This window comes from Oncorhynchus nerka, linkage group LG14, assembly GCF_034236695.1.
Source record: "Oncorhynchus nerka isolate Pitt River linkage group LG14, Oner_Uvic_2.0, whole genome shotgun sequence".
NCBI lineage: Eukaryota > Metazoa > Chordata > Actinopteri > Salmoniformes > Salmonidae > Oncorhynchus > Oncorhynchus nerka.
The window spans coordinates 100803535-100816187 of NC_088409.1; the positions used below are offsets into that span (position 1 = coordinate 100803535).

The following is a 12653-nucleotide window of genomic DNA, read 5'->3' on the forward strand; positions in this document are numbered from 1 at the left end:
CTTTGCAGAAACATGGAACTGAAATATGCAATAAATAAATTTTTGCGATTTTTTAAAAACTTTATTTATTTGCTGTTACTGTAAATTGATCCAAATCAATACAAGAACACAAGGGAATGCTCATTTAAATACAAGAACACAAGGGACTGCTCATTTAAATACAAGAACACGAGGGACTGCTCATTTAAATACAAGAACACAAGGGACTGCTCATTTAAATACAAGAACACAAGGGACTGCTCATTTAAATACAAGAACACGAGGGACTGCTCATTTAAATACAAGAACACGAGGGACTGCTCATTTAAATACAAGAACACAAGAGACTGCTCATTTAAATACAAGAACACAAGGGACTGCTCATTTAAATACAAGAACACAGGGGACTGCTCATTTAAATACAAGAACACAAGGGACTGCTCATTTAAATACAAGAACACGAGGGACTGCTCATTTAAATACAAGAACACAAGGGACTGCTCATTTAAATACAAGAACACAAGAGACTGCTCATTTAAATACAAGAACACAAGGGACTGCTCATTTAAATACAAGAACACAAGGGACTGCTCATTTAAATACAAGAACACAGGGGACTGCTCATTTAAATACAAGAACACAAGGGACTGCTCATTTAAATACAAGAACACAAGGGACTGCTCATTTAAATACAAGAACACAAGGGACTGCTCATTTAAATACAAGAACACAAGGGCATGCTCATTTAGAAGATGGCTAGTAGTTATTAACCTGGTTCTGCTAAGAACACAAGGGACTGCTCATTTAAATAAGAACCTGGGACTTCTGCTTTAAATACAAGAACACAAGGGACTGCTCATTTAAATACAAGCCTGGTTCTGCTTTAAATACAAGAACACTGCTCATTTATTAAGAACCTGGGACTTCTTTAAATAAGAACACAAGGGACTGCTCATTTAAATACAGCCTGGTTCTGCTAAGACGGCTGTCATTTAAATTAGCCTGGTTCTTTAAATACAAGAAGGGACTGCTCATTTAAATACAAGAACACAAGGGACTGCTCATTTAAATACAAGAACACAAGGGACTGGTTCTTTAAATACAAGAACGGGGACTGCTCATTTAAATACAAGCCTGGTTCTTTAAAACAAGAACACAGGCTGCTCATTTAAATACAAGAACTGGTTCTGCTATTTAAATACAAGAACGGGACTGCTCATTTAAATACAAGCCTGGTTCTGCTCATTTAAATACAAGAACACAAGGGACTGCTCATTTAAATACAAGCCTGGTTCTGCTCAAGACGGCTACAAGGGACTGCTCATTTAAATACCTGGTTCTGCTAAGCTCGGCTTAAATACAAGAACATTAGCCTGGTTCTGCTAAGACAAGAACTAAGGGACTGTTATTTAAATACCTGGTTCTGCTAAGAAATAGCCGTTATTTAGCCTGGTTCTGCTAAGACGGCTAGTCGTTATTAACCTGGTTCTGCTAAGACGGCTAGTCGTTATTAGCCTGGTTTTGCTAAGACGGCTAGTCGTTATTAGCCTGGTTCTGCTAAGACGGCTAGCCGTTATTAGCCTGGTTCTGCTAAGACGGCTAGTCGTTATTAGCCTGGTTCTGCTAAGACGGCTAGTCGTTATTAGCCTGGTTCTGCTAAGACGGCTAGTCGTTATTAGCCTGGTTCTGCTAAGACGGCTAGTCGTTATTAGCCTGGTTCTGCTAAGACGGCTAGCCGTTATTAGCCTGGTTCTGCTAAGACGGCTAGCCGTTATTAGCCTGGTTCTGCTAAGACGGCTAGTCGTTATTAGCCTGGTTCTGCTAAGACGGCTAGTCGTTATTAGCCTGGTTCTGCTAAGACGGCTAGTCGTTATTAGCCTGGTTCTGCTAAGACGGCTAGTCGTTATTAGCCTGGTTCTGCTAAGACGGCTAGTCGTTATTAGCCTGGTTCTGCTAAGACGGCTAGTCGTTATTAACCTGGTTCTGCTAAGACGGCTAGTCGTTATTAGCCTGGTTCTGCTAAGACGGCTAGTCGTTATTAGCCTGGTTCTGCTAAGACGGCTAGTCGTTATTAGCCTGGTTCTGCTAAGACGGCTAGCCGTTATTAGCCTGGTTCTGTGAGGACAGCAGGTACATTATGGGATGCAGCCCCAGGTCATTATGAATTCTAAAAGATATTATAAAACAATTGTTGCGACCAAATCATGTGCTGGTGCACCAGTGGAGAATTGAGTGTAACAGACCCATGACTGTGTTTCAGTGTTACGCGTGTAACAGACCCATGACTGTGTTTTCAGTGTTACGCGTGTAACAGACCCATGACTGTGTTTTCAGTGTTACGCGTGTAACAGACCCATGACTGTGTTTTCAGTGTTACGCGTGTAACAGACCCATGACTGTGTTTCAGTGTTACGCGTGTAACAGACCCATGACTGTGTTTCAGTGTTACGCGTGTAACAGACCCATGACTGTGTTTCAGTGTTACGCGTGTAACAGACCCATGACTGTGTTTTCAGTGTTACGCGTGTAACAGACCCATGACTGTGTTTCAGTGTTATGCGTGTAACAGACCCATGACTGTGTTTCAGTGTTACGCGTGTAACAGACCCATGACTGTGTTTCAGTGTTACGCGTGTAACAGACCCATGACTGTGTTTTCAGTGTTACGTGTGTAACAGACCCATGACTGTGTTTCAGTGTTACGCGTGTAACAGACCCATGACTGTGTTTCAGTGTTACGCGTGTAACAGACCCATGACTGTGTTTTCAGTGTTACGCGTGTAACAGACCCATGACTGTGTTTTCAGTGTTACGCGAGCAGGAGAAGAACTGGCCTTGTTACGAGTGTAACAGACGCTTCATGAGTTCAGAACAGCTACAGCAGCACCTCAACATGCACGATGACAAACTGGACTGCGTCACCAGGTAACACAGGGAGTCACAACACTCGTCCCCCTACAGTCCTCTCCTGACCTGTCAAACACAGTTTTACAAAATGATTTAATTGAATGATCGAGTGGATTAATTAACCTGTGTTTCTGCAGACCGAAGGGGCGTGCTCGTGGGCGTGGCAGGAAGAGGTTTGGGACAGGAAGGAGACCGGGCCGCCCCCCTAAATTCATCCGGTTGGACCCTTCGATCGCCACGACAGGGGACAAGACACCGGTACGTACAACTGTGTAACTGTCATAGTTTACTTTGATACACTGTCCCAAATTGTCTCCTATTCTCTACGCAGTGTATTACTGTTAACCAGGGGCCTGTAATGCATTACTGTTAACCAGGGGCCTGTAATGCATTACTGTTAACCAGGGGTCTGCAGTGCATTACTGTTAACCAGGGGTCTGCAGTGCATTACTGTTAACCAGGGGTCTGTAATGCATTACTGTTAACCAGGGGTCTGTAATGCATTACTGTTAACCAGGGGTCTGCAGTGCATTACTGTTAACCAGGGGCCTGTAATGCATTACTGTTAACCAGGGGTCTGTAATGCATTACTGTTAACCAGGGGCCTGTAATGCATTACTGTTAACCAGGGTCTGCAGTGCATTACTGTTAACCAGGGGCCTGTAATGACCCATGACTGTGTTTTCAACCAGGGCCTGTAATGCATTACTGTTAACCAGGGACCTGTAATGCATTACTGTTAACCAGGGTCTGCAGTGCATTACTGTTAACCAGGGCCTGTAATGATTACTGTTAACCAGGGGCCTGTAATGCATTACTGTGTTTCCAGGGTCTGTAATGCATTACTGTTAACCAGGGGTCTGTAATGCATGACTGTTAACAGGGTTCTGTAATGCCCATACTGTTAACCAGGGTCTGTAACAGACTGTTGACCAGTGTTTGCAGTGCATTACTGTTAACAAGGGGCCTGTAATGCATTACTGTTAACCAGGGGCCTGTAAAGCATTACTGTTAACCAGGGGCCTGTAATGCATTACTGTTAACCAGGGGTCTGTAATGCATTACTGTTAACCAGGGGTCTGCAGTGCATTACTGTTAACCAGGGGTCTGTAATGCATTACTGTTAACCAGGGGCCTGTAATGCATTACTGTTAACCAGGGGTCTGTAATGCATTACTGTTAACCAGGGGTCTGTAATGCATTATTAGTAAGGTCTACCTACATACTGATAGACCTGAATGTGTCTGTCTCCATACTGATAGACCTGAATGTGTCTGTCTCTATACTGATAGACCTGAATGTGTCTGTCTCTATACTGATAGACCTGAATGTGTCTGTCTCTATACTGATAGACCTGAATGTGTCTGTCTCTATACTGATAGACCTGAATGTGTCTGTCTCTATACTGATAGACCTGTACCTGAATGTGTCTGTCTCTATACTGATAGACCTGAATGTGTCTGTCTCTATACTGATAGACCTGTATCTGAATGTGTCTGTCTCTGTACTGATAGACCTGAATGTGTCTGTCTCTATACTGATAGACCTGAATGTGTCTGTCTCCATACTGATAGACCTGTATCTGAATGTGTCTGTCTCTATACTGATAGACCTGTACCTGAATGTGTCTGTCTCTGTACTGATAGACCTGAATGTGTCTGTCTCTATACTGATAGACCTGAATGTGTCTGTCTCCATACTGATAGACCTGTATCTGAATGTGTCTGTCTCTATACTGATAGACCTGAATGTGTCTGTCTCCATACTGATAGACCTGAATGTGTCTGTCTCTATACTGATAGACCTGTATCTGAATATGTCTGTCTCTATACTGATAGACCTGAATGTGTCTGTCTCTATACTGATAGACCTGTATGTGTCTGTCTCTATACTGATAGACCTGAATGTGTCTGTCTCCATACTGATAGACCTGAATGTGTCTGTCTCTATACTGATAGACCTGTACCTGAATGTGTCTGTCTCTATACTGATAGACCTGAATGTGTCTGTCTCTATACTGATAGACCTGTATCTGAATGTGTCTGTCTCTATACTGATAGACCTGTATCTGAATGTGTCTGTCTCTATACTGATAGACCTGTATCTGATTGTGTCTGTCTCCATACTGATAGACCTGAATGTGTCTGTCTCTATACTGATAGACCTGTACCTGAATGTGTCTGTCTCTATACTGATAGACCTGAATGTGTCTGTCTCTATACTGATAGATCTGAATGTGTCTGTCTCTATACTGATAGACCTGAATGTGTCTGTCTCTAAACTGATAGACCTGAATCTGAATGTGTCTGTCTCCATACTGATAGATCTGAATGTGTCTGTCTCTATACTGATAGACCTGTATCTGAATGTGTCTGTCTCTATACTGATAGACCTGAATGTGTCTGTCTCCATACTGATAGACCTGAATGTGTATGTCTCTATACTGATAGACCTGTACCTGAATGTGTCTGTCTCTATACTGATAGACCTGTATCTGAATGTGTCTGTCTCCATACTGATAGACCTGAATGTGTCTGTCTCTATACTGATAGACCTGTACCTGAATGTGTCTGTCTCTATACTGATAGACCTGAATGTGTCTGTCTCTATACTGATAGACCTGAATGTGTCTGTCTCCATACTGATAGACCTGTATCTGAATGTGTCTGTCTCTATACTGATAGACCTGAATGTGTCTGTCTCTATACTGATAGACCTGAATGTGTCTGTCTCCATACTGATAGACCTGAATGTGTCTGTCTCTATACTGATAGACCTGAATGTGTCTGTCTCCATACTGATAGACCTGAATGTGTCTGTCTCTATACTGATAGACCTGTATCTGAATGTCTCTGTCTCTATACTGATAGACCTGAATGTGTCTGTCTCTATACTGATAGACCTGAATGTGTCTGTCTCTGTACTGATAGACCTGAATGTGTCTGTCTCTATACTGATAGACCTGTATCTGAATGTGTCTGTCTCCATACTGATAGACCTGAATGTGTCTGTCTCTATACTGATAGACCTGAATGTGTCTGTCTCCATACTGATAGATCTGAATGTGTCTGTCTCTATACTGATAGACCTGTATCTAAATGTGTCTGTCTCCATACTGATAGACCTGAATGTGTCTGTCTCCATACTGATAGACCTGAATGTGTCTGTCTCTATACTGATAGATCTGAATGTGTCTGGCTCTATACTGATAGACCTGAATGTGTCTGTCTCTATACTGATAGACCTGTATCTGAATGTGTCTGTCTCTATACTGATAGACCTGAATGTGTCTGTCTCCATACTGATAGACCTGAATGTGTCTGTCTCCATACTGATAGACCTGAATGTGTCTGTCTCTATACTGATAGACCTGAATGTGTCTGTCTCTGTACTGATAGACCTGTATCTGAATGTGTCTGTCTCTATACTGATAGACCTGAATGTGTCTGTCTCTATACTGATAGACCTGAATGTGTCTGTCTCTATACTGATAGACCTGTATCTGAATGTGTCTGTCTCTATACTGATAGACCTGAATGTGTCTGTCTCTATACTGATAGACCTGAATGTGTCTGTCTCTATACTGATAGACCTGAATGTGTCTGTCTCTATACTGATAGACCTGAATGTGTCTGTCTCTAAACTGATAGACCTGAATCTGAATGTGTCTGTCTCCATACTGATAGATCTGAATGTGTCTGTCTCTATACTGATAGACCTGTATCTGAATGTGTCTGTCTCTATACTGATAGACCTGAATGTGTCTGTCTCCAAACTGATAGACCTGTATCTGAATGTGTCTGTCTCTATACTGATAGACCTGAATGTGTCTGTCTCTATACTGATAGACCTGAATGTGTCTGTCTCTATACTGATAGACCTGTATCTGAATGTGTCTGTCTCCATACTGATAGACCTGAATGTGTCTGTCTTTATACTGATAGACCTGAATGTGTCTGTCTCTGTACTGATAGACCTGAATGTGTCTGTCTCTATACTGATAGACCTGAATGTGTCTGTCTCTATACTGATAGACCTGAATGTGTCTGTCTCTATACTGATAGACCTGAATGTGTCTGTCTCTATACTGATAGACCTGAATGTGTCTGTCTCTATACTGATAGACCTGAATGTGTCTGTCTCTATACTGATAGACCTGTATCTGAATGTGTCTGTCTCCATACTGATAGACCTGAATGTGTCTGTCTCTATACTGATAGATCTGAATGTGTCTGTCTCTATTTAATTTTTTTTAAATTTTACCTTTATTTAACCAGGCAAGTCAGTTAAGAACACATTCTTATTTTCAATGACGGCCTGGGAACAGTGGGTTAACTGCCTGTTCAGGGGCAGATAGACCTGATTTGTCTGTCTCAGCTCGGGGTTTGAACTGAACCTTCCGGTTACTAGTCCAACGCTCTAACCACTAGGCTACGCTGCCGCCCTATACTGATAGACCTGAATGTGTCTGTCTCTATACTGATAGATCTGTACCTGAATGTGTCTGTCTCCATACTGATAGACCTGAATGTGTCTGTCTCTATACTGATAGACCTGAATGTGTCTGTCTCTATACTGATAGACCTGAATGTGTCTGTCTCTATACTGATAGACCTGTATCTGAATGTGTCTGTCTCTATACTGATAGACCTGAATGTGTCTGTCTCCATACTGATAGACCTGTATCTGAATGTGTCTGTCTCTATACTGATAGACCTGAATGTGTCTGTCTCTATACTGATAGACCTGAATGTGTCTGTCTCTATACTGATAGATCTGAATGTGTCTGTCTCCATACTGATAGACCTGAATGTGTCTGTCTTCATACTGATAGACCTGAATGTGTCTGTCTCTATACTGATAGACCTGAATGTGTCTGTCTCCATACTGATAGACCTGAATGTGTCTGTCTCTATACTGATAGACCTGTATCTGTATGTGTCTGTCTCCATACTGATAGACCTGAATGTGTCTGTCTCTATACTGATAGACCTGAATGTGTCTGTCTCTATACTGATAGACCTGAATGTGTCTGTCTCTATACTGATAGACCTGAATGTGTCTGTCTCCATACTGATAGACCTGAATGTGTCTGTCTCTATACTGATAGACCTGAATGTGTCTGTCTCCATACTGATAGACCTGTATCTGAATGTGTCTGTCTCTATACTGATAGACCTGAATGTGTCTGTCTCTATACTGATAGACCTGAATGTGTCTGTCTCTGTACTGATAGACCTGTATCTGAATGTGTCTGTCTCCATACTGATAGACCTGAATGTGTCTGTCTCTATACTGATAGACCTGAATGTGTCTGTCTCTATACTGATAGACCTGAATGTGTCTGTCTCTATACTGATAGACCTGAATGTGTCTGTCTCTATACTGATAGACCTGAATGTGTCTGTCTCTATACTGATAGACCTGAATGTGTCTGTCTCTATACTGATAGATCTGAATGTGTCTGTCTCTATACTGATAGACCTGAATGTGTCTGTCTCCATACTGATAGACCTGAATGTGTCTGTCTCCATACTGATAGACCTGTACCTGAATGTGTCTGTCTCTATACTGATAGACCTGAATGTGTCTGTCTCTATACTGATAGACCTGAATGTGTCTGTCTCTATACTGATAGACCTGAATGTGTCTGTCTCTATACTGATAGACCTGAATGTGTCTGTCTCTATACTGATAGACCTGTATCTGAATGTGTCTGTCTCCATACTGATAGACCTGAATGTGTCTGTCTCTATACTGATAGATCTGAATGTGTCTGTCTCTATACTGATAGACCTGAATGTGTCTGTCTCTATACTGATAGATCTGTACCTGAATGTGTCTGTCTCCATACTGATAGACCTGAATGTGTCTGTCTCTATACTGATAGACCTGAATGTGTCTGTCTCTATACTGATAGACCTGAATGTGTCTGTCTCTATACTGATAGACCTGTATCTGAATGTGTCTGTCTCTATACTGATAGACCTGAATGTGTCTGTCTCCATACTGATAGACCTGTATCTGAATGTGTCTGTCTCTATACTGATAGACCTGAATGTGTCTGTCTCTATACTGATAGACCTGAATGTGTCTGTCTCTATACTGATAGATCTGAATGTGTCTGTCTCCATACTGATAGACCTGAATGTGTCTGTCTTCATACTGATAGACCTGAATGTGTCTGTCTCTATACTGATAGACCTGAATGTGTCTGTCTCCATACTGATAGACCTGAATGTGTCTGTCTCTATACTGATAGACCTGTATCTGTATGTGTCTGTCTCCATACTGATAGACCTGAATGTGTCTGTCTCTATACTGATAGACCTGAATGTGTCTGTCTCTATACTGATAGACCTGAATGTGTCTGTCTCTATACTGATAGACCTGAATGTGTCTGTCTCCATACTGATAGACCTGAATGTGTCTGTCTCTATACTGATAGACCTGAATGTGTCTGTCTCCATACTGATAGACCTGTATCTGAATGTGTCTGTCTCTATACTGATAGACCTGAATGTGTCTGTCTCTATACTGATAGACCTGAATGTGTCTGTCTCTGTACTGATAGACCTGTATCTGAATGTGTCTGTCTCCATACTGATAGACCTGAATGTGTCTGTCTCTATACTGATAGACCTGAATGTGTCTGTCTCTATACTGATAGACCTGAATGTGTCTGTCTCTATACTGATAGACCTGAATGTGTCTGTCTCTATACTGATAGACCTGAATGTGTCTGTCTCCATACTGATAGACCTGAATGTGTCTGTCTCTATACTGATAGATCTGAATGTGTCTGTCTCTATACTGATAGACCTGAATGTGTCTGTCTCCATACTGATAGACCTGAATGTGTCTGTCTCTATACTGATAGACCTGAATGTGTCTGTCTCTATACTGATAGACCTGAATGTGTCTGTCTCTATACTGATAGACCTGAATGTGTCTGTCTCTATACTGATAGACCTGAATGTGTCTGTCTCTATACTGATAGACCTGAATGTGTCTGTCTCTATACTGATAGACCTGAATGTGTCTGTCTCCATACTGATAGACCTGAATGTGTCTGTCTCTATACTGATAGACCTGAATGTGTCTGTCTCCATACTGATAGACCTGAATGTGTCTGTCTCTATACTGATAGACCTGTATCTGAATGTGTCTGTCTCCATACTGATAGACCTGAATGTGTCTGTCTCTATACTGATAGACCTGAATGTGTCTGTCTCTATACTGATAGATCTGAATGTGTCTGTCTCTATACTGATAGACCTGAATGTGTCTGTCTCTATACTGATAGATCTGTACCTGAATGTGTCTGTCTCTATACTGATAGACCTGAATGTGTCTGTCTCCATACTGATAGACCTGAATGTGTCTGTCTCCATACTGATAGACCTGAATGTGTCTGTCTCCATACTGATAGACCTGTATCTGAATGTGTCTGTCTCTATACTGATAGACCTGAATGTGTCTGTCTCTATACTGATAGACCTGAATGTGTCTGTCTCCATACTGATAGACCTGTATCTGAATGTGTCTGTCTCTATACTGATAGACCTGAATGTGTCTGTCTCTATACTGATAGACCTGAATGTGTCTGTCTCTATACTGATAGACCTGTATCTGAATGTGTCTGTCTCTATAGTGATAGACCTGAATGTGTCTGTCTCCATACTGATAGACCTGAATGTGTCTGTCTCTATACTGATAGACCTGAATGTGTCTGTCTCTATACTGATAGACCTGAATGTGTCTGTCTCCATACTGATAGACCTGAATGTGTCTGTCTCCATACTGATAGACCTGAATGTGTCTGTCTCCATACTGATAGACCTGAATGTGTCTGTCTCCATACTGATAGACCTGAATGTGTCTGTCTCCATACTGATAGACCTGAATGTGTCTGTCTCTGTACTGATAGACCTGTATCTGAATGTGTCTCTCTCTATACTGATAGACCTGAATGTGTCTGTCTCCATACTGATAGACCTGAATGTGTCTGTCTCTATACTGATAGACCTGAATGTGTCTGTCTCTATACTGATAGACCTGAATGTGTCTGTCTCTATACTGATAGACCTGAATGTGTCTGTCTCTGATAGACCTGAATGTGTCTGTCTCCATACTGATAGACCTGTATCTGAATGTGTCTGTCTCTATACTGATAGACCTGAATGTGTCTGTCTCCATACTGATAGACCTGAATGTGTCTGTCTCTGTACTGATAGACCTGAATGTGTCTGTCTCTATACTGATAGACCTGTATCTGAATGTGTCTGTCTCCATACTGATAGACCTGAATGTGTCTGTCTCCATACTGATAGACCTGTATCTGAATGTGTCTGTCTCTATACTGATAGACCTGAATGTGTCTGTCTCTGTACTGATAGACCTGTATCTGAATGTGTCTGTCTCTATACTGATAGACCTGAATGTGTCTGTCTCTATACTGATAGACCTGAATGTGTCTGTCTCCATACTGATAGACCTGAATGTGTCTGTCTCCATACTGATAGACCTGAATGTGTCTGTCTCCATACTGATAGACCTGAATGTGTCTGTCTCCATACTGATAGACCTGAATGTGTCTGTCTCTGTACTGATAGACCTGTATCTGAATGTGTCTCTCTCTATACTGATAGACTTGAATGTGTCTGTCTCCATACTGATAGACCTGAATGTGTCTGTCTCTATACTGATAGACCTGAATGTGTCTGTCTCTATACTGATAGACCTGAATGTGTCTGTCTCTATACTGATAGACCTGAATGTGTCTGTCTCTATACTGATAGACCTGAATGTGTCTGTCTCCATACTGATAGACCTGTATCTGAATGTGTCTGTCTCTATACTGATAGACCTGAATGTGTCTGTCTCCATACTGATAGACCTGAATGTGTCTGTCTCTGTACTGATAGACCTGAATGTGTCTGTCTCTATACTGATAGACCTGTATCTGAATGTGTCTGTCTCCATACTGATAGACCTGAATGTGTCTGTCTCCATACTGATAGACCTGTATCTGAATGTGTCTGTCTCTATACTGATAGACCTGAATGTGTCTGTCTCTGTACTGATAGACCTGTATCTGAATGTGTCTGTCTCTATACTGATAGACCTGAATGTGTCTGTCTCTATACTGATAGACCTGAATGTGTCTGTCTCTATACTGATAGACCTGTATCTGAATGTGTCTGTCTCCATACTGATAGACCTGAATGTGTCTGTCTCTATACTGATAGACCTGAATGTGTCTGTCTCCATACTGATAGACCTGAATGTGTCTGTCTCTATACTGATAGATCTGAATGTGTCTGTCTCTATACTGATAGACCTGAATGTGTCTGTCTCTATACTGATAGACCTGAATGTGTCTGTCTCTATACTGATAGACCTGAATGTGTCTGTCTCCATACTGATAGACCTGAATGTGTCTGTCTCTATACTGATAGACCTGAATGTGTCTGTCTCCATACTGATAGACCTGAATGTGTCTGTCTCCATACTGATAGACCTGAATGTGTCTGTCTCTATACTGATAGACCTGAATGTGTCTGTCTCCATACTGATAGACCTGAATGTGTCTGTCTCTATACTGATAGACCTGAATGTGTCTGTCTCTATACTGATAGACCTGAATGTGTCTGTCTCTATACTGATAGACCTGAATGTGTCTGTCTCTATACTGATAGACCTGTATCTGAATGTGTCTGTCTCCAAACTGATAGACCTGAATGTGTCTGTCTTCATACTGATAG

General features: G+C 41.6%; 1 protein-coding gene across 1 annotated transcript in view; it reads left to right on the forward strand.

Moving 5' to 3' along the window:
• The window catches only part of prdm10 (PR domain containing 10), a 95982-nt gene that overhangs the window by 36811 nt on the left and 46518 nt on the right, over nt 1-12653 (forward strand). Inside the window, 2 exon segments of the mRNA XM_065000639.1 lie at nt 2787-2904; nt 3024-3144. Of these exon segments, the coding sequence (XP_064856711.1) occupies nt 2787-2904; nt 3024-3144 (239 nt within the window).